At 54.8% G+C, this 22766-nt stretch overlaps 1 protein-coding gene across 1 annotated transcript in view; it reads left to right on the top strand.

Moving 5' to 3' along the window:
• Dscaml1 (DS cell adhesion molecule like 1) overlaps positions 1 to 22766 on the top strand; it is a 256507-nt gene that overhangs the window by 165459 nt on the left and 68282 nt on the right. Inside the window, exons 4-6 of the mRNA XM_042682839.1 lie at positions 13445 to 13591; positions 19871 to 20149; positions 20820 to 21095. Of these exons, the coding sequence (XP_042538773.1) occupies positions 13445 to 13591; positions 19871 to 20149; positions 20820 to 21095 (702 nt within the window). The remainder of the gene's footprint in view (positions 1 to 13444; positions 13592 to 19870; positions 20150 to 20819; positions 21096 to 22766) is intronic.

The following is a 22766-nucleotide window of genomic DNA, read 5'->3' as shown; positions in this document are numbered from 1 at the left end:
TCAGCAAGATGACGCCTTAGTTCATTTTTGAATATGGTCATCTGCAATAACACACCACAGGCTGGGTAAACTATAAAGCAAAGGAGTGTACTGGCTAGGCATTATAGTTCACACCTGTAATCCCAGCACTTGGCCAGCCTGTCCCCAAAGAAAAGGAAAGCAAAGGCATTTCTTTTGGCCCAGAGTTCTGGTCTAAGGTCGAGGGACCTCATCTGGTGAGGGCTTTCTTGCTGGCAGAGTCCCCAAGGTGGCACAGGGCATCGTGTGGTAAGGGACCCTAGCCGTGATGGATTTCAGAGCAGACCCCACGTCCAGCTAACCCCTGACTCCACCAGCTGCATGAATGGACCCGTCCACTCCCGAGAGCCGAGCCCTAATCACCACCGGCGGGTCCCACCGTGTATCCCTCCCTAATGGACACTAAATTTCAGCCTGGGTGTCAGAAGAGACCAAACCTGCTCATAGCACAGCAAGAGAACATGGGAACTTAGGTTCTGATGTGGAAAGACAGGAAACACATTTGTAGGTGAATTAGAGAACTTCCAATAGTGTCGGGTGCCGGGCAGGAGCGTGGAAGGTGCAGTGGGGGTCCTTCCCATACTCAGATCTGATGTGCCTGTCCCTCACACGAATCCCCTAGCCACTGAATCATCTCCAGAGAAGTACTGAAAGCCTTCCATGTGTCTGGCAGGAGACTGGGGAATGAACTCAGCGTCTCGAGCTTGCTGAGCAGACGCTGTACTACTTGAGCATAAGATCTTGCCTTATCTCAAGACTAGCTTGGATTGTGATCCTCCTAGTTTTGCTTCATAGTGCCACTGGGGATGAAAGGCATACTGCCCTGTACTCAGACACTGTGCTTTCCGCATCGTTGGGGTAACAAGCATGCACCACTACACCAAGCTGTTATTTGAGATGGGGTCTCTCAAACCCCAATCTCCAAATCCCTGCCTCTCAAGTAGCTTGGAGTACAAGTTTAGGCTACTGCGCCTAGCTCATTCAAGGCCTTTGCGGTAGTATATCATTGTGGAGATACACAGAAAAGCAAAGTGCTCACAAAAGTAAAGAGTAAGAGACAGAAAAGGATTGGAGTATCAGCACTCCCTCAGAGGCTCACTTCACCTTCTTCTACTAGCCCTGTATTTGACGTGAACGGTTCAAGCCCAGCTCACCACTTCCAGCCTGTGTTAATTCCAGAAAGACACTTAACCTGTTGTCTTAACTTCAGAAAGCTGATAGTAACCCCTTCCCTTTCTGTAATAGTTTCACAGATGATGATAAGACCCTCTTAGCTTTTCCATCCTTACAGGAAGAAAGGATCTGGGCAGCTGGGCTCACACCTGTAATTCTAACTACTCAAGAAGCTGAAATTTGAGGTTCAAAGCCAGCCATGCAGAAAAGCCCGTGAGACTCCTCTCTCCGATTAACCACCAAAAAAGCCAGCAGTGGAGCAGTGGCTCAAGTGGTAGAACGCTAGTCTTGAGCACAGTGTCCAGGCCCTGAGTTCAAGCCCCAGGACCCTGTGAATCGATAGCTCAGGGTTTTATTTACTCCCTTGTTTTCGAGAGTTCAGCAACCTATGCAGGGATGCTCAACTAGTAAGCAGCAGGACAGGCCCTTCCTCTGGCCTCCTCATCTCAGTAGGGGAGAGGATATTATGTGTATTACATGGGCCAGAGAGGAAAATGCTTTGCAAAGCAAATGGGTGTGTTTGGTATCTAAGCATCTTCTTTGACCTAAAGGAGATTGGACAAGGTAAAGACTGGGACCAAAAAGGAGGGTCAATATTCACACTTTATTCTGGGCACCAGGGGATTCAAACGGGAGATGGGGAGGGCTGTCCCACTGGCTGGCGATCCTAGCAACGTAGTAGGGAGTCAGCTGCCAGGGACAGTTTTTATTGTTGGCTTCCAGCTGAGCGGCACAGAGACAGACAGATCCAGGCAGACAAGACACCTGCCAGCCGCCGGTTCACCTTAGTGTCACCACCACAGCTCCCACCTCTCTCCCCTTCTCTAGGGGCTGCCCCCACCCATCCTACCCTACCCCCAGTCCCTCGTCCCCACCCCCTCCGTTCCCATCCCCTCTCCCTCCCTTCCAAAGCATAATGAGTTTGATAAGAAATTGTCTCACTAACAGGATTAGCCACAGAAATCTCCTGTCCCCTCCCATTTACTCGGTAATACCCTCTTCTGGTGTCCTGTAATTTTCTGCTGGTGTCTGAGGCTCCCGACCACCTTGGGGATATTAATTCCTCCCTGTTCTTTGATCATGTGACAGCTGATAAGCTAGGATGTCCCCCATAGCCATTAGGCCATCAGGCCCTGTGGGTGAATTACACCAGGCCGCCACAGCTCTCCACCACACCTGGATCTCTTCTGGCTCTGGGGACAATGGCGATCCCTAACCTAGGGCCCAAAGAGGCAGGCTGAGGACTGAGCTTGGGCAGTAAATGAAAAATGAAGGAAATCCCAACCCTGGCCCGAGTATGGTGGGGGTTTTGGAAGAGGGATGTGGGGTGTCTTTGAGGAGCCTGCCTCAAATCTGTCTGTCTGCAAGCAGATCTGAGGGAGTTGCTGCCTTACAGGGGAGAGAGCGCCCCCTACAGGAAGACACTGGCAGGAACTCCAGGCCACGCAGGGAACTACAAGCACTTAGCTAAGGGCAGTGTGGATTTGGACAGCCCCGGCTTTGAGGGTGGCAGCAAGTCGCTCTGATGCTCTTCATCCTCAGCTTCCTCATCTAAGTGGCAGTAAGGACCAAACAATGGCAGGGAGGGTGCTGGATGGCTGGGGATTGGCAGCCCTCCGGTTTGTACCAAGTTTATACACCGGGCAGGGCAGGGATGAGGCCAGTGGGGCGGGATGAGAGGCGGCTTAGGCTGCTCAGTTGAGGGTTCTGGTCTTGCTCTCCAGAGACACAGGAGGCCCAGGGTGGGTTTTTGTTTTGTTTTAGCACAGCCAGATGTTTCCATTTTAAGAGGATCTGGGTATCGCCGTGTCAGTGATTTAGATGAGACACAAGTAGGGAGCAGCACACAGTCGGCCTCTACCACAAATCCACAGAAGCACTCAGTTGGCTTCTTGTAGACAGAAGTAGATAGAAGCACACAGTAGGCCTCTCCCACACATAGAGGCACACAGTAGGTCCTCATGGACCCCTACCATAAGTAGATAAAAGCACATAGTAGGTCCTTGATAAGTGGCAGAAGTGTGGCTGTGCCGTTTGCACAGAGTGCCAGGGGAGCGTGCCCTCACTGGGTTTGGAGGGCTGAGACCGGAGCAAGGCTCTGTGGAACCCAGGGAGTCCCCTCCCCCGACTCCCTTGTGGCAGAGCTAACCCGGGGTAACAGGAAAAGCCCCTCCTCTTCGGCTGACAGGATGCAGGGTGGTCCTTGGGAGAGGGGTTAGGAGGATGAGCCAGACCTTAGGTGAGCACTGGGCCAGCCTTCGCCGCCCTCCTCCACCAGGCTCAGGGGTGCAGACTCCCCTCCCTGCCAGCCCGCTGCAGCGGATGGGCGGGTCCTGCGGGAGCCATTAGTGATCCCCAAATTGCAGCTGCAATGGTTCCTCGTCCATTGGGCCACATGGAGTGAGAAGCTATGAAGCCCCCGCCCAGGCGGGAGCATTAAAGCCGGTGGGGGCTGCCGTGGTGGAAGCTGTCACCCCCTGACTGGGCTCTGCCATGTGCAGCAGACGAGGACTGGGAATAAAAGGCTTATTTCAGTACCCTGTTATTATAGCATCTTGTTTTCATAGTTTGTTCAACAAACCTCTCTCCCTCTCCTTCTCCCCCCCTTTCTCTCTCTCTCTCTTTTCATCTTCCTCTCTCAGCAAATCCATTTAAATGCAATTCTATTCTTAAAGCGCCCCTCTCATGCATGCCTAATGAATGTCAGGGAGACGCTATTACAATGGGGCCGAGGAGGGTCCAATCGGCAGTGTGTGTACAAGTCATTTGAAAGGAAGCCTGGGAGCGCTCCAGTTTTATTACAGCATAATTAGAAATAAAATCTTGTTGCAATAGGGGGATGAGAGATGTGTGCTAATTCTGTGGAGGAGGAAGATAGAGCTGTCTAGTGGAAGACAAGGGTGTGGGGAGAAACGGGGGGAGTCACCACCATTCCTCTTCCTGAGACCGCAGAGGGGTCCTCGCACCCCTCTACCTCCAACTCCCTGAGCTGCGGAGACCAGGCCCAGGTACCTCTGGGAAATCAACCGTGAGCCAGCACCCCGGAGAGCGGAGCCAAATCTCTTCCCATAAGCCACACATCCTTAAAAGGCCCCTCTGCGAACCCCAAGGGTGGGGTAGGATGCTTGTCAGAGCCTCCGCGTGGAGGCTGAGACCCAGGTCCAGGTCTTGAAGCCTCCCACTTGCCAGAATTCATCTATCTGCCAGGCACGGTGCCTGGGCACATCCCTTAACTCATTCCATTCTAACAGGAAGTGGGTTCAGAGTGGCTCCTCCCACCTACGAAGGGGAACAGAACTCAAACCCAAAACACTTCTAACTCTAGAGCTGGATCTCTTGGCTCTGCCAGGATGCATTTGTTCTGGGTCATTCTGACATCCATCCTTCTACTGCACAGCCCCGAGGTAGCCATGAAGAGGTGGCACCTTGCCTACCATGGCAGAAAGAAGCTTGGGGGTGATGCCAGCTAGCCCCGTGGGGAGGCTGGGCAATACGTGTGGAAGATGACTCTGATCCAAGGGTATCGTGTGAAGACTGGGTACTCCACACCCCTCAGCCCTCTGGCTAGGAGGAACCACACTGTGTGACTCATGCTGCCTCAGTTTCCCTCAGTGAATGAAACATGAGGTGGTAATGAGATGGGGTGATGGGGGTGGGGGTTGACAGTACTGGGAGGGATTTTCATCTCAGGACTCAATGCTTGCTAGGCAGGTACTCTTCCCCTTTCGGCGCTCATGTCTTTGTCTGGAGCCAGCCCCACGCCAGATTCCTCATATCTATGTCTCTGGTGTGGCTGGAATCACGGTGACACTACCACGCCCATTCAGCTTACTGATTGAGGTGGGATCTCCGCTAACTTGGTGCCTATGCTGGCCTCCAACTGCCATCCTCCCAATCTCTGCCTCCCGCCCAGCTGGGATTTCAGACATGAGCCACAGCCCTCAGTGAGAGTCTTTGAGAGTGGAGATGAACTGTGGGTCCTGGGAAACAGCATGTCCAGATGAGGCCTGGTCTTTTTGGGCTAATACTTCACACTGGGGGCGGGGAGGGGAGGGCGGAGAGGCATGACAAACTTTGTTCTTACAGTTCTGGAGATGAAAATCCCAAGACCTTCCCCATCAGCAAGAATAACATCAGGAAAAGGGAGGAAGGTACCCACTGAGTGTCGCCCAAGTAGCTCCCTGGAGATGCCCTGGTAGGGACCCCCAATAGAGGCTAACCCTACCAGGCAGGAAGTAATGACCGCCCCCCCCCCTCCGTCCCACAGCACAAATGGCCCTGGAGGCCATGTCCTGACTGGAGGTGAGTTATCTCATTCATCCTGTGAGCTGTCCACAGGCTCCGGCTTCATGCTGAACCCCCTGTCTTTATAAATCTATACTGGGCGGAGCACCAACCGCTAACCTGTATCGACTGCAATTTCTCTTTTAGAATCAGGCTGTCCCAGGGGCCAACTGAGACCTTGATTTCCTGAGGCCGCCCCAGGAAGTGGGCGTGGCCTGTGGCAAGCGAAGACCCCAGCCTCTGTAGAACACTCTAGCGCATTCCTCCCCTCCTCCCCTTACCCCATTGCTCCCTGGGACCTTCTTGGGGGTGAGGAGGTGGGTAGAGAAGGCACCCCCTCCCTCAGCTTGGGAGTTCTGCTTGAGGAAGCATCCACCTCCAAAAGGAGAAATGCTCCACCCCAGCCCCATGCTCCGGTGCACACATTTGAGACGGGGCCTCCCTCACACAGCACCGGACATACCACAAATGCCTTTCCTAAACATTGTCACACGGACACCACAGCAGGGCCCATGAGCAGAGAAAGCCAGGTTCCGTGTGTCACGGGGGGGGACAAGAGAAGAATGTTCCAGAAAGGCAAAAGGTGCTAGGGAGGTGGCCATTCAATGGCTGCTGTCTGTGATCACCTTCCTGGTCACCCAGGGCCCTGGCCACCCCCGGTTCCTTTGTTCTCTGAGCCTCCACACTGAGTACTCCCAAAACATGACAGCTAAAACCTCCACCTCTAGGTCACTCTGTCCCAGCCTTATAAGAGGAATCCATCATCCATCCTTCCATTCCGTGCTTGGGACGGCTCCTGACCCTTGTCAGCTCTGGGCATTCTTAAGCCAAGCACTGACAATTACAGGAATATCCATTGACCAGAGAAGGCTGGAGGAAGGAGATACTCTGGTGAGGGAGCCTCTACTTCCCGCCTTCTGCTGGGCCTAAGGCTCGGGCTTGAATACAGTCACAAAGTTCATGGGGGGTGAGGGGGAGAGGGGAGGGAATTGATCCCAATGCAACAGGGCTGGGAAGACGGACCTGTTAAGGGATAGATGCGCTCAGCTCCGGGGAACTCTGCTCTCCTGCCTGGATTAACATCAGGACTGCAGGGCAGATTAGTTCTCCTGAGAGTGGGTGTTGCAGTAAAGGCAAATTCGTGCCCTTCTTGCTCCTGGCTCTTGTGTTCCCTGACCCGCCGTCTTCTGCCATGGGGCGCTGCAGGGAGACACCCCTGCGGATGCCAGGGCCTTGTCCCTGGACTGATGAGCTTCCAGAACCACAAGTCAAATACACTTCCATTCATCATCAATGGTCCAGCCTGGGATGCTGTGATAGCAGCAGAGGACAGTTAGCAGGGCCTCTTGTCACGCTCCAGGGATGCCCCGCAGGGACTTAACTCATCATCAGCGCTTATATATTTTTTCTTTTGTTCACTCCGAACCATCCATCCACTTTTAATGTCTCAACCTGGCGTCACCTGAGCTAGGGGGCGGGGGGGGAGGGGGAAGGAGTGCTAAGAAAAAGCCAAAAGTGACCTAAATGGGAAAACAGTAGCCCAAACCATTGCTATGTGGCACTGGTGGCTAAAGGAGGAGGGATCCCAGAGGACAGATCCGCTTGGGGACAAGTCCAAGTTGGAAATCTCCTCTGTCTCACCCACATGCAGGATCGCCACCTGTTCACCGAGCTCCTACTGGGTGCGAGGCGGGTCTCACAGCGGGTTTACAGAGCAAACTAAACTGATCCTTTGCTCTCAACAACAAATGTCACCCGCTGTGAACACAGTAGCACAGGGTAAACTGTGGGGCAGGGACTGGACCCAGGCTGGCTTTGATAAGCTGGTCAGACAGGGCTTCTCCAAGGAGCTGGCATGGACAGAGAAATGGTGGATCAGAGGAGAGTATTTCAGGCCTCAAAGCAATGGTAACACAAAGGCAGGATAGAAATGAGCCCATGCATACACGGGCCTGGGCGGTGGGGGCTTGCAGCTGTGGCATTCTTTAAGCTAGGAATGCTCAGATGCTGGGAAGGAAAGTCTCTTAAGGGTGGCCCACTCCATATGTAATCCCAGGCAACACCGTGCCTCCCTGAGAGCAGAGAGCCAGGGTCCATCCTCCCAGAGACTTGCTATCAATTATCTCTCTGGGGCTCCTACAGCTGCCAGGAGTCTCCAAGGCCCAGCTCTCTGACCCTTTAGAAAAAGACTGGAAAGGTGCCACCGCTCACTTCACACCACGTGTGGGACCCGGGGATCTCCAGAGCAGCCTTCTTGACCTCCAGCCCTGCTTCTGAGAGGAATTTATAGGAAGCCTGAGCCAGTGAGGAGCTGAAGGCTGGGCCAGCCCCCACCTACCTGCCATCTCCCTGGGATACAGATGCAGCTCCCCCCACCCACCTCATGTAACAGGTGTACCCTAGAGTGGCCCTTCATAATTCAGTTGTACTGGACTGTGCCCTAACTGTGGCTGAGACCTGTGCTCCACTCTTCTAGATGTCTTTCTTTTTGGGATGCAAGGAATTGAATTCAGGGCGCTCTACCCCTGAGCCACACCTCCAGCCCATTTTTGCATTAGTTATTTTTGAACTGGGGAGGGGGAGGAGGTGGTTTCTGTTTATGTCTAGGCTGTGATTATCTAACTTGTGACCCACACACACACACACACACACACACACACTGCTGGGCATGACAGGCCCCGGACACTGTGCTTCTGCTATAGCGGAGATCACACCCAGTCACTGGTTGAGATGAAGTCTCCTGAACTTTCATACTCAAGCTGCCCTCAAACCACACTCTCACAAGTAGCTGGGGTTATAGGCTTGAGCCACAGTATCCGGCTTACATGCCTTCTATTCTGAAGAAGAAGAAGCAAGGCTCACGGTGATGCCCATTAGAGAGAAAGGCCCTTCATGTTTAGCTGGAGGCTCTCTGCTCTGTACCTGATCTCCCAAAGATTGAAAAAGTATCCATTTCTAGGTCATCACAGCCCCGAAATTCTAGAATGCTCCTCAGTTGACTCTGTTGTATAAACATAATGAAAACATTAATTAACGTATCTCTGGATGGATGGGACATTGAAAGCCACAGAGAAAGCTACACTTCCCCAGGGATACCCCTATTCCTGTCCCAGCTCTTGGCCTAACATGCAATGGATGTTCAATACGTATGTTTATTTAAAACAAAAAAAAAGAATGAAAGCGAAGCGAAGCATGATGGTGCATGCCTGAAAACCCAGCCAACCAGGAGGCACAAGGAAGAGAATTGTAGCTTGTACACAGCCCTAGGCAAAAGGGAGATCTTATCTGAAAAGTAACTAAAACAAGAGGAGGGCAGGAGGTGGGGCTCAAGTGACAGATTGCCTAACTAGTATGAAGTCCTGAGTTCAAACCCTAAGACCACCTAAAAAAGAAAAAATAGTGTGGAAGCCTGCTCTAGGTCACCAGGAAAACGGTGGCCAAACCAAAGTGTTCACAGAAATAAGAAATGGATTCATTGGCGCTTGCTTGGTTGGTGATGAGCATGGTGACAGATGACACCATTTGACAGAGCAGAGCCCACATTTAAACATTAACATACACATACCCCAATAATGGTCTCACCAGCCAGGCGCGGGTGGCTCACACCTGTAATCCCAGCGACTCAGGAGACTGAGATCTGAGGATCTCAGTTCCAGCTCGGGCAGGAAAGTCTGTGAGACTCTTATCTCCAATAAACCACTCAGAAAACGGGAAGTGGCACTGTGGCTCAAGTGATAGAGTGCTCACCTTGAACTAAAGAGTGCAGAGACAGCACCCAGGCCCCAAGTTCAAGCCCCACGACCGACAAAAACGATAAAAATAGAAATAAAAAAATAATGGTATCACCAGAAGCGGGCCCCGCTCGTACCTACCCATTTCCCCCTACAGACTAGCCAGGAAACATCACTACCACTCTCCGGCCTCTAGCTGGACCCATTCCTCCCCAGGGAGAAGGACTTGCTCACAGGCTGCCACATTGCCTGGACATCCACCAGAGCAGCCTTGGGGGCCAGTGTACCACCCAACCCTGGCCGGGTTGGCCGAACCTCTCTGGGCTCCACAGGCGGCTCGCTCCCTCCCTTCCCCAGCAGGGCCCATCACTGATTCTCATCAAACATGCAGAGCCGATGTTGCTCCAGTCCCCCAGAGGGGATTAACATAATACTCCTGATTTCTCCTTCCCCTCGAGCTGGCTGTGCACCCCCCCTGGCTGCAGCCTGCCTTTGTTTCAGGAGAAGCAAAACACTGAGTCTGAAAACGTTACTGCAATTAAGTATGCACAGGAAGGGGGAGGGAGGGGGAAATGAGGACAATGAGGGATGTGAGACATCAGATGCAGCAGCTGCTTGTTGCTATAGAAACCCCAGCTCCCCACCACCATCTCCGCACCATCGCCCCCCACCCCAGCCCCCACTCCAGGCTTCAAAATCCCACGGAGGCTGAAGGCTCTGTTGGTCCTGGGGTGCTAGGAGGTACAAGTTCCTAGGGTTCTAGCTGCCCCAGGACCAGGGGGTACCTGTGAGTTACTAACACTGATTTGTGTCTTTTCTGGTTACACACACACACCTTCCCTCAACTACTTCTGATTGACAGCACCGCCCCCCCCCCCCCACCAGCAGTTCTGCATTCCAGTCCCAGTTACATAATAAATTACGGAGACACTTCCATGTTTAACTTGGGTATGTCACAACATGGAGACAAAGCAAGAAAAAGGTGCATGCAGAGTCCAGTGAGGGGGTCAAGCTGTGACCTCCTCCCTCTGACGCTGGCTGGCCAATATCCTTTGCCCCTTCCAGACTGCCCTTCTCACAGCACCGTGTAGGGGTCTGCACAGGTGTGGTCTGTGTGCCAGGAGGATCAGAGCGGGGAGGAAGCGTGGGAAGGGTCTACAAAGTCCAGATTCTGGAGGAACCTTAATAAGAGGTAACTGGACAAGATCCTGTGGTGTCCCAAGCCTGGGCACAGAGAACCACTTGTCTGAGGAGAGAGAGGAGGGCTGAGACCCCGCAGACTGTTGCAAGGAGAATCATTGTCTGGGGCTCCCACACGCCCTCCTACACCTTCCCATCTAAAACAATTAGTGCAAGCTCCCCCGATGGGTCAAGGGTAATTGTTACAGCCTCACACTTGGCCAAGTGTCCAGTTGTTTACTGAGATATGGCAGGAAAGATGGGAGGGAGGAGAGGAGGGACACGGTGGGAGGAAGGGAAGATGAGGGATGAAGAAAACTATAGATAAACCGAAATTCACTTAGATGGATGAAGTTGCTGAAAATCCTATGACATAAATAACTCTAAGACTCTAAAGTCCTCAGACTCTTTCCCCTGGAGAAGAATCAAGAGCTGGGCCCTGGTGGCTCACACCTGTAATCCTAGCTACTCAGGAGGCTGACATCTGAGGACTGTGACTCAAAGCCAGCCTAGGCAGAGATGTCCATGAGACTTTTATCTCCAGTTCATCACAGAAAAAGCCAGAAATGGAGCTGTTGTGGCTCAAGTGGTAAAGTACTAGGCTGAGCAAAAGGAACTCAGCAACAGCACCCAGGTCCAGAGTTCAAATTACAGGACTAAGAAAAAAAAAAAACGGAGGGACAGGACAGCTGCCTGCAGTGTTTGAAGGACTCTTGAGAGTTCAAGGTGGTGTTGGGGACTGGGGGAGGGGGGCTCCAGCGAGTAGAAGCAAGGCCTTTCAGGAAGCTGAGAGAGCCATGGTGACCAGGAAAGGCTTTTTTTACAGGTCAGAAGTCGGAGCAGGCTGCTGAGAGGCAGAGAGGCCCCAGCCAGCGAAGGCTGTTGGGAACTCGAGCACCTCACTGTCCCACAGTGGGCGGGTGTACACAGCCCGGGTTCCAGCCCCTACATGTTCAGAGTCTTGGACTCATGCTTGAGTCATGCAAGACCTCACAGAATATTCCTATCAGTATGAGCTGCAGCCAGGCCCTCTGCGGGCAGAGGGATTGCCCTGCCCCAGCAGGAGGAGCAGATATGAACCTGATGGGATTTGGGGGTGGGGGGAGGATTTGGAGGGCATGAAGTGAGCGCCCCTCACCCACCCAAGTTTCCTTCTGGAAGCCTGGTGGAAATGCTCCTGGGAATCTGTTTATCCCAGAGGAACACAGACTTCACTTTCCAGGCTATATTCCCAGAGACAGGAGGATGAGGCCTTGAGCTTGTAGGTCCCACCTCCCTCCCTCCCCACAGAAGTCGAGCCCCTCCCCAACCCAAGGTCACTGCCTCTCCTTGAAGTCAGCCTTCATTAGTTCCAGGTCCGAGTTTGCCTGTCAGGACCTTGGACAGAGAAAGCCAGCTCACCTGAGCGCCACTGGCAAATGGGTGTCCCGCTGTCAGTCCTTCCCGCTGCCCTGCTGAGTCCTGACAGCCAGGCACCCGAGCGGCTGCAGCGGTGGCACGCAGAGCCTGTCCCCATGCACAAAGTGGAGGTGCAGGGGCTGTCTGTCGGATGGTATGGTGTGTCTGCCTCTCCATGCCCCACCCCCCTCCATGGCGGCTCAGCCTGAATGAAACCGTTTGTTGATGAATCTTGTTATGTTCTGAATGGAACACACCTCCGCACAGGCAGGAAGGTGTGTGTGCGTCACACCGAGGAAGAACTTGGAATTGGGAGAGCCGAGTTCTAGCCCACTGGCTGGCAATATGACCTGCGCCTGCCACTTCACCAGGAGTCTCCATTTCCTCTTCTGTAAATGGAGAAAATAGCTCAACTTGTTTTAGGAGCCAGTAAAGCAATGAACGTGAAAGAAGTTGCAGGCAAAAAAAAAAAAAAGGTAGAAAAAAATAGGGCTATTCACTGAATGACACTTTCTCTAGGTTAACGTGTATGTGTGTGTGTGTGTGTGTGTGTATGCGCGCGCACACACTTGCGTGCATCAGCATGGGGCTTGAACTTGGAGTCTGGGTGCTGTCCCTGAGCATGTTTTTTTCTCAAAGCTAGCTCTCTACCACTTGAACCACAGCTCCATTTCTGGCTGTTTTTTGGTATCTTATTGGAGATCAGAGTCTCACAGACATTCCTGCCCAGGCTGGCTTTGAATTTTGACCTTCAGATCTCAGCTTCCTCAATAGCTAGGATTACAGGCGTGAGCCACCAGTGCCCAGCTATGCTAAACATCTTATTGTTTCTTTTGTATTTTTATCATTTGCATCTCATCGTACAGGTAAGTCTCAGCGAGATTAAGTACCTTTAGCTGGAGAGTAGATGAGACATACAGTGCTTTGGCTCTAAACCCCGCTTCTTGCCATCAAACCCTAAAGCATCTACACTTAAGAGGAGAACAATTATTGCTGGGCACCAGTGGCTCACATCTGTAATCCCAGCTACTCAGGAGGCTGAGCTCTGAGGACTACAGGTGACAGCCAGCCTGGGCAGGAAAGTTCGTGAGACTCATATCTCTAATAAGCTCCCAAAAAGCCAGAAAGGGAGCTGTGGCTCAAGTGGTAGGGCACCAACCTTGAGCAAAATAATGCTCAGGGACAGCCGGGTGCTGGTGCTCATACCTGTACTCCTAGCTACTCAGGAGGCTGAGATCTGAGGGTCGTGGTTCAAAGCCAGCCCCAGGCAGAAAGGTCCCCATGAGACTCTTAGCTCCAGTTAACCACCAGAAAACTGGAAGTGGCGCTGTGGCACAAAGTGGTAGAGTGCTAGCCTTGAGCACAAAGAGGCTCAGGGACAGTACCCAGGCCCTGAGTACTGGCGAGAGAGAGAGAGAGAGAGAGAGAGAGAGAGAGAGAGAGAGAGAGAGAACGATCACTATCATTTCTGTTTGTCACGTGTTGTGGGAGAGAGCCTCATCTGGTATGCCAATGCCCCTTTGCCTTTTAAGGTGCACTGCTTTACCCCTTGTCACCTCTATGGCCTCTTCTCCCGGGTGACAACTCCAGCCCAAATGACAACTATCAGCCAGAGCTGCCCAGGTTGGGAGTAACGGGCTCTATCCTGGTTGTGTCTGCAGGAAATAGGTTTTTTATCACTTCCCACGGAGGGCTGTACATCGCTGACGTGCAAAAGGAGGACGCCCTCTCCACCTACCGCTGCATCACCAAGCACAAGTACAGCGGAGAGACCAGGCAGAGCAACGGGGCCCGCCTCTCCGTGACCGGTGAGTCAGAGACTACAGGCGGGCTGGCATGTCTCCAGCCGCAGACCCAGGCATCCCCTGCATCCCGGGGGCCTCAGAGAAAGTGATTGAAGAGTGCGGGATGGGCAAGGCCCTTCCCCCTTTGGCCTCCAGAGATTAATTCTTTCCAGGCGTCAGAATCAGGGGACACTTGGCTCTCCCTGAAGAGCTGATGTGAACCTTTATGCACTGCTGGGGGGTTACGGACCCGCCCTCCTGCCTCTTGTGTTTGCTGGTCAGGAAGGCAATGGTAAAATCTGATACGCCCAAATGATCACTGCTTGTCTGGATTTGGGGGGACTATTGCATTCTCATGTCTGTTGGTATTTTTAAAGATGCTGTTCACCATTGGGTATGGTGACTCATGCCTGTGATTCCCAGCTCTGCAGGAGAGATAGGAATATCTCTGACCAGCTTAGGTTGAGAGAGAGAGACAGAGACAGAGACAGAGAGAGAGAGACAGAGAGAGAGAGAGAGAGAGACAGAGAGAGAGACCCTATCTGAAATGTAAGTAAAGCCAAAAGGGCTGGGGGTATGGCACAAGTGGTAGAACCCCTGATTCCCATGACCCTAGAGTCCAGCTGCATGTTCCCTAGAAAGGGGGCAGCAGAGTGTCCACACCAACCTCCAGCAGAGAGGAAGGGAGGCATGTGGCATCCTTGGAGGCTGGCTCTCCTGAGAGGGTCCAGGGATTTTGGACAGCATTAGGATGTGTTCTGACATGGCCTAATGAAGTACATGCCGGCATTCCCCCACAGCCCACCACACACACACACACACACACACACACACACACACACACACACACACACACACACACACACACACACACACACACACACACACACACACACACACACTCTGCAATGCACTGTGGTCTCTTCTGTCCTACTTTGATTTTCCTAAATGCTGGTTGCAACTCACCAAATGGATTTTACAACCTCCTAATGGTTTGTGACCTACAATTTGAAAATCCCTGAGGAGGTGATGTGGGCGTGGCTTTGGGACAGAGAACCAGCGGACAGTCTGAATACCAGGAGCTTTTTAGGGGAGGGAGGAGGTTAGACCCCTTAAGTCACGCATCCCCCCAAGCCAGACACTAGGTAAGCGCTTGGCTTTGCCCGCCTCTGAATTCTGCAGGTGGGGAGATCTGCCCCCTCAGCACAGAGCCCCCCCAAACCTCACATTTGCCCTCTATCTCGGAGGAGGCCAGACTCAGAGAGCAGGAACTGGGAACGTAATAGGCAGGCTTTCCCCTTGATCCTGTGTCTGTGGTGCCTGGCCCTGTGCCCAGCACATAGTAGGTGCCAAGTAAATATTTATGGCGTTAATCAACAGGAACAGAAATGTGCCGCTGTGGTGGGAGGGTGGGGGGAGATGGGGGCCGCGTTCCACCGTAGGTTTTGTGGTTCCCTTTTGAATCTGCAGCCCGATTCCCAAAAGCGTTGTGTCAGAGTGGTTTGCCTCCAAATTATAGGGACTTGTTTGTGTGGTGTTTTGCATCTCATTTGCATGCTTCTCATACCGTGTGGGAAAAGCACAGAAGCCCCTTTCTGCAGGCCTGCTCTGTTCTCTTCATAACAGCCAAGCCCTTCATCCTCTTGTCTGCTTTGGGGGTGGGAAGTAGGGGTCCCCTTTTAATGTAGAAGATATGCCAACCATTCTCCTTATCCCCCCCCACTACCACCTGTGGGGCACACAGACCTCAGGAGAGAGAGGAAGGTACCACACTACCCAGCACCCACAGATAAAGCCCAACCCAAAGAAGAGAAGCAGAGATAGGAAGGGTTTCCCGAGGCCAAGGGAGAGGCCCAGACAGTGAGAGATAACACAGGGCCAGGAAGCAGAATGGAGAGACCACAAAGACAAAGGAAGGTGGCGGAGGGGGAAGGAAGGAGGGGGCACAGAAGGGAGGGGCATGGGGGGGTCAGGGGAGGGGTTGTGCAGTGACAGGGAGCCTGATGGGCTGGGACTGGATGGGACAGGATGGGACTGGATGGGGCTGGATGGGACAGGATGGGGCTGGATGGGACTGGATGGGACAGGATGGGGCTAGATGGGGCTGGATGGGACTGGATGGGACTGGATGGGGCTGGATGGGGCTGGATGGAACAGGATGGGGCTGGATGGGACAGGATGGGGCTGGATGGGACAGGATGGGACTGGATGGGACTGGATGGGACAGGATGGGGCTGGATGGGACAGGATGGGGCTGGATGGGGCTGGATGGGACAGGATGGGACAGGATGGGGCTGGATGGGACAGGATGGGGCTGGATGGGACAGGATGGGGCTGGATGGGACAGGATGGGGCTGGATGGGACAGGATGGGGCTGGATGGGGCTGGATGGGACAGGATGGGGCTGGATGGGGCTGGATGGGACAGGATGGGGCTGGATGGGACAGGATGGGGCTGGATGGGACAGGATGGGGCTGGATGGGTCTGGATGGGACAGGATGGGACTGGATGGGGCTGGATGGGACTGGATGGGGACAGGATGGGGCTGGATGGGGCTGGATGGGACTGGATGGGGCTGGATGGGGCTGGATGGGACAGGATGGGGCTGGATGGGACAGGATGGGGCTAGATGGGGCTGGATGGGGCTGGATGGGACAGGATGGGACTGGATGGGGCTGGATGGGACTGGATGGGGACAGGATGGGGCTGGATGGGGCTGGATGGGGCTGGATGGGACAGGATGGGGCTGGATGGGACAGGATGGGACAGGATGGGGCTGGATGGGACAGGATGGGGCTGGATGGGGCTGGATGGGACTGGATGGGACAGGATGGGGCTGGATGGGGCTGGATGGGACAGGATGGGGCTGGATGGGACAGGATGGGACTGGATGGGTCTGGATGGGACAGGATGGGACTGGATGGGGCTGGATGGGACTAGATGGGGACAGGATGGGGCTGGATGGGGCTGGATGGGGCTGGATGGGACAGGATGGGGCTGGATGGGACAGGATGGGGCTGGATGGGACAGGATGGGGCTGGATGGGACTGGATGGGGCTGGATGGGACTGGATGGGGCTGGATGGGACAGGATGGGACTGGATGGGGCTGGATGGGACTGGATGGGACAGGATGGGGACAGGATGGGGCTGGATGGGACTAGATGGGGACAGGATGGGGCTGGATGGGACAGGATGGGGCTGGATGGGACAGGATGGGACTGGATGGGACAGGATGGGGCTGGATGGGGCTGGATGGGACTGGATGGGACAGGATGGGGTTGGATGGGATGGAACAGTACAACTTGTCTAGAAGCTGCTTGTCTCAGCAAATGTTTAATGCGGGGGCATTGGTGCCGGGGAGCCAGCCCTGACCTCTTGCAGGTGGGGTTCTGTTCCATGGAGGCCAGACAAGGGTGTGATTGATGTGATCCACTCTCTAGTGGCCAGGACTCGGGAGCTCCTCTAAGGACACGTTTGTTCAGGGTTCCTGGGCACAAAGGAGAGAGGCGGGGGGGGGGGGGGAGACATGGGCTGGAGATGGCCACAAGTGGACCATGGCTGTGCCACTTCTCCACTGCCTACCAAGCAGGAAAAGGAGGAGGAGGGGAAGGGAGGGATGAAGAGGTGTGTTGTTGCTGTTGTTGTTGGGGGGGGGGGGGGGGAGATTTACAAATCGGCCCATCGCCCACTAGCCCTGGCTAGGTAATGGCATCTGCTGGCATCAGATGCATCTGACCTCCAGGCCTCAGCCCCCTGGTCTGCAAATGGGAGTGACCAGCTGTGCCGCCCTGGCGGCTCTGAGGAAGACAAGGCTGGGAGGCTTTGCGGTGCCATGTGGTCCCTGGGAGGGTGCGCCTGGCATCCTGGCCCTGCCATGTTCCCAAGACAGGAGCCAGCTTTCATCCTCGCCGCGTTTTCCAAGTTAGATGACCGTTGCAAGAAGAAGTCTATTGTCACACCATCGCGCCCACTCAGCTCCCAGTGGGGTTCACTGAGTCCCACCCCGCCCAGAGATGCTGAGACACCAGGCTGGTCACACCAGCCAGGACCTGGAACAGAGGCTGCTGGAGGTCGCAGCAGCCCCTCAGGGGACCCCCAGGACCCCCACGATCTCTCAGGCAGAGCCATCTGTGTCCCCACCACCACACACACCCCAGCCCCGGTCCCCCCCCCCCCCGCCCTCCCGGGGGGCTGTCGTGTGTACACGCCACAGCATTTTACTTCTGCTCCGCAGTAATGAAAGAGGTTTCTTTCCCTCAGAATTTAATTTCACGCCTGAGCCTCGGTGATTAATTCCCCCCTCTCCACCGCCCTGGCGGCCCCTTCCGCTTGTAAATTCTGCCGTGTGCCATGGAATTTGTGTATTTTGCATCAATTAAGTGTCACATTGAGTAATCCCCCCCCCCCCTCCAGGCACTGGGTTTGTTTACCCCGAATGTCCCCACAGGGGTGGGGTGGGGTGGAGAAGAGGCCCCTGAATCTGGCAAGGAGGCCCCCGGTGCCATCTGTGAACTGTTTTGGCACATGTCAGGCCACCAGTCGTCTGAGATGAGCCGGACACGACTCTGAGACCCTGAGACCCAAGATACGGGGCCTGTCGGGGTCCACGCAGAATCTGTGGGCTTTCTGGCCCCAGCCCGGCCTCCCAGCAGCCCCAGCAAAGCCCTGGAGAGGAAGCAGAGAGTCTCTGGAAAGCCCCCTCCCCAGGGAGCATGATCATTAGAGGACAGCTCTCGTCGGTGACCAGGGGCCGACCAGTCAGCTGCTCTCGCCGCCACCTTCCGAGCAAAATCTAGCAAGTTCTATGAGTGCACCTTGGGCACTAGCTACTCCACAAGGGCCAGGGGCCTGATTTCAGATGTGCAGTCTGCTGGATGATCCTGGGCTGATCCTTGTCCCTCTCTGGTCTCAACGACCATGGACTCTAGGCAGCTCCATTACTCCTCCTGTCTCTGTCATGTGGAGTTTCATGCGGGAAAATGCAGCTCGCTGGCACGCCCAATGCCTCAGTGGCAGACCTGATGGGCCAACAGCCCGGGGCTGTGTTCTGTGCCAGGCACGGGAGGGACCTCCCTGTCTACACTGCCTCAAGGAACCCGTGGTCTTCCAGGAAGATGGACGCATGGCCTGCGGTTGCTGCTGTCATGGACGGTGGTGATGGGGGGGGGGGGGTGCCAGGCTGAAGGCCGAGGCGCGGGGCGAGCCCTGCCATTCCTTCCCCTGTCTCTCTGAAGTTTTGCCGTATGCATACATTACCTGTGTTTTTTCATTGCCTTTTTTTTTCTTTTAAAAAAGGAGGGGGAAATTTGACAATAAAAGAAAGGAAAAATGATTAACTAGAGCTGAGCTGGGGGCATGCAGATGAGGACCCTGAAGCTGGCTTGTGAAAGACAATGGGTCTGGGCCCCTCCCCTGGGGGCCCTAGCTTGCCACCGTGTGGAGGCAGCAGAAGAGGAGGCTGTTGGGATGAGGCCAGGCTGGAGACCAGACCCCATCACAGAAGCCCTTGGGATTCAGGAGAGGAAGAGGGATGCAAAGTGGGAATCTGTGGGGGCTGTACAGCAGGGGGAGAGCCCCATTCTCACACACACACACACACACACAAAGAGGGATGCAAAGTGAGGAATCTGTGGGGGCTGTACAGCAGGGGAGAGCCCCATTCACACACACACACACACACACACACACACAAAGAGGGATGCAAAGTGAGGAATCTGTGGGGGCTGTACAGCAGGGGAGAGCCCCATTCACACACACACACACACCCTGGAGGCCTTGCAGCTATGAACTATGTTGATGGCAGCGATGATGCAGGCGTCAGCTACCTCGCCCTGGCTCTCTCCCCGACCCTCCCACCGTCGGGGGCCACACATCTTGTATGAGCTGCTGCTTCTTGGTTTGAAGATGCAACATAGGGCAACACTGTTGGGAAGAGAGGAGTCCTGCAGAGGCATCGCTTCTAGATTTTTCTGGGCCTGGGTAGATATGCAATCATCTCTGAGTCTATGGAATTCAGGCAAAAGAAGGCGGGGTGGGGCAGGGAGGCTGTTCCCCGTCCCTGAGAGGCTCCCCCAAGCTCAGCTGCAGACCCAGACAAAGAACCGGGAAGTGGGCTGGGAAGTGGCAGGCCTGGTGCGGGGTCACACGCTGACACGTGTGCTCTCCCTGCAGTGCTCTCTGGCGGGGCCTGCTCATGATGAGGACAGTGGATGTGGGCTTGTCTGCAGGCCCCTCCTCTTCCTCTCCCAGCCTCTCTTCACCATCCACAGCTGACCCGCCCTGCCGGCCCTCTCTTCTTCCAGACCCCGCCGAGTCCATCCCCACCATCCTGGACGGCTTCCACTCCCAGGAAGTGTGGACTGGCCGCACGGTGGAGCTGCCCTGCACGGCCTCAGGCTACCCCATCCCTGCCGTCCGCTGGCTCAAGGACGGACGGCCCCTCCCCGCAGACAGCCGCTGGACCAAGCGCATCACAGGGCTGAGCATCAGCGACCTGCGCACGGAGGACAGCGGCAGCTACATCTGTGAAGTAACCAACACCTTCGGCTCGGCAGAGGCCACGGGCACCCTCACGGTCATCGGTAGGTTGGGGATGCACTCAGTGAGAAGGGAGGACCCCCCCAACCCCCTCCCCCAGCTGCCCTCGTGGATAGTCCTGGAGGGAGGGGAGGGGAGCCAGTCTGTCTGAAACTCCGGCTTCCCATCCTGGCATTAGAAATAGACATGGCTAGCCTAGCTCGGGTGGCTCACACCTGTAATCCTAGCTACTCAGGAGGCTGAGATCTGAGGATCAAGGTTCAAAGTTAGCCTAGGCAGGAAAGTCCATGAGACTCTTATCCCTAATAAACCACCAAAAAACCGGAAGTGGCGCTGTGGCTCAGGTGGTAGAGCACTTGCCAGCAAATGGGGCCATGGGTGCCTCCCTGACTCAGGGGGGTGGGGGTAGTAGGGAGCAAGGTGAGCAAGCCAGGTTCCCACCCCCCAAATTGAGCTTTGGTAGTCCCTCCCTGGCCCAGGGACCCAAATCAGAGAAGTACAGGCCATCAGGGAAGGACTCCCTCTGCCATGTAGCAGAGGAGTAAACTGAGGCCTAGAGCAGAGAGTGGCCCTGTCCCAAGCCACACAGAGGTCTGGGCCCTGTAAACATGGCCGGCCCCAGCCCCCCTCCGCCCACACTAAACCCTCTGTCTTTTCTCATCTGCCTGCCCCCTCCCCCATTTCCCTTATGCACCCCTGCCCGGCCCCGCCCAGACCCCCTTCACGTGAGCCTGACACCAAAGAAGCTGAAGACGGGCATCGGCAGCACGGTCATCCTGTCCTGCGCCCTCACGGGCTCCCCGGAGTTCAGCATCCGCTGGTACCGGAACACGGAGCTGGTGCTGCCCGACGAGGCCATCTCCATCCGAGGGCTCAGCAACGAGACCCTGCTCATCACCTCGGCCCAGAAGAGCCACTCGGGGGCCTACCAGTGCTTTGCCACCCGCAAGAGCCAGACGGCCCAGGACTTCGCCATCATTGTGCTGGAGGGTAAGCCAGGGGCAGGTCCCCTCCCTCTGCCATCCTGGAGATGGGTTAGAGTGCGCTCACCCAGCGTCACCGCGCTCTGAGCCGGCAGCCTGTCTCCTCTCAGCCTCCCAAGGACCCTGACCACAGGTCCTTGTTAATGTCACCTATTTGGCAATTCAGGAAACTGAGGGTTTTGTCAATGGCCCAAGATCACACCGCGCTGCTGCCCCAGGGACAGACGGGGATTTGAACTCAGGCCTCTTAACCATCAGATTGCCTTTGCCCTCCAAAATGACGAGAGCTGTGCGATTAGGAGACTCTTCCTGGGGGTGGGGGGAGTCTCAAAGGATTTCAGTCTTCCAGAATGAAGCCTCTGGGCTTCAGCATCCTCTACCAGACCTCCTTCCCCCTGGCTCTTAACCAGGGGTCTTGATTCCCACCTTGTCTCTTCTTCCACCTGGCTGGCCGCTCTCTGTGTACGGTTGTTCAGGCCATTTGCTGCACACGTTGCCTAAGGTGGGTGCGAATTCAGACCCAGCTGGCCCTCCATTCACCAGGCCCTGAGTCCTGAAACCGGGGTGCTGTAGACACGTAGGGTAGGCACCTCCTGCCCACTGGCACCAAGGGGCAACTTACCAACAAGTTTAGGTGTCTGCTTCCCGCTCCTCCTTTGTTACTGCTCAAACACAAACAGACCACAGACAGACCAGTGCCTTCCAGGGGCTTTTTGTTGCTGCCAAAAGATGTCGAACCCAATCAAGGCCACAGCCACAGGCCCCGCTGCCGCGGCAGGGTGACACCCCGCTGGCCCCCCAGTCCCAGGGCAGACCCTTCACCCTCACCCCCCTGCACCCATCCTGGGTCTCTTCCCAACAAGCAAGAACAGCAGCCCAGCACAGGCCCTTCATTCCTGAGGAACCCCACGGGAACGCACTCCAGCTGGGAAGCAGAGCCACCCTAGCCGGCTCACTTTCCCTCTAAGCCCCCGCCCATCCCATAGCCAGGGATGGAATCACTGAGGGAGACAGGCATATGTTAAATAGGCCATGGGGGGGGGGGGGGGCGCAGAGCAGGAAGGTGAGGCCATTGGAAAGCCAGGAGGAGGCAGAAGAGAGCTGAAGGCCAAATGACAACTCCCACCTCCCCTCCACCCCACCCCCACGGCTGACAGTGCTGTCCCCCAGTACTACATGAACTTGTCCCCCAGAATTAGGGACAGGGCTGGCAGGCTGGCCAGAGCGCAGATTTACATGAACCTTTTGGTCTGCCACGCTGAGCGGATACAAAGAATGCTGTGGTGTTCCATTTGCCTTTCTTTCTTTTGGTACATTTTTTTTTTTACTTTAAAAGTATTTGACACCTATTTTATTGCATTATTTAGCTATGTATGTATGTATGTATGTATTTACTTATTTTGAGACAGGGTCTCCCTGTGTAGCGCAGGCCGGTCTCCAGCTTTCAACCCTCCTGCCTCAGCCTTCTAAGTGCTGTGATTATAGTTATAGTTATGCACCACTACGCCCAGAATACATTGTTTTATTTTTAATTGACACATCATAATGGTACATATTTGTGCTCATGTCTTTTTAATCACTTACAATAATCTGATGTGAGAGGATGACCCGGGTTAATAATTAATTACATCCCCCCTCCTGCATTCCACTGGACGGTGGATAGGGTATGGAATGTTAA

The sequence above is a fragment of the Dipodomys spectabilis genome, unplaced genomic scaffold, assembly GCF_019054845.1.
Source record: "Dipodomys spectabilis isolate Male_0828 unplaced genomic scaffold, ASM1905484v1 ptg000076l, whole genome shotgun sequence".
Lineage (NCBI taxonomy): Eukaryota > Metazoa > Chordata > Mammalia > Rodentia > Heteromyidae > Dipodomys > Dipodomys spectabilis.
This window is presented reverse-complemented; position numbering and strand designations above follow the sequence as displayed.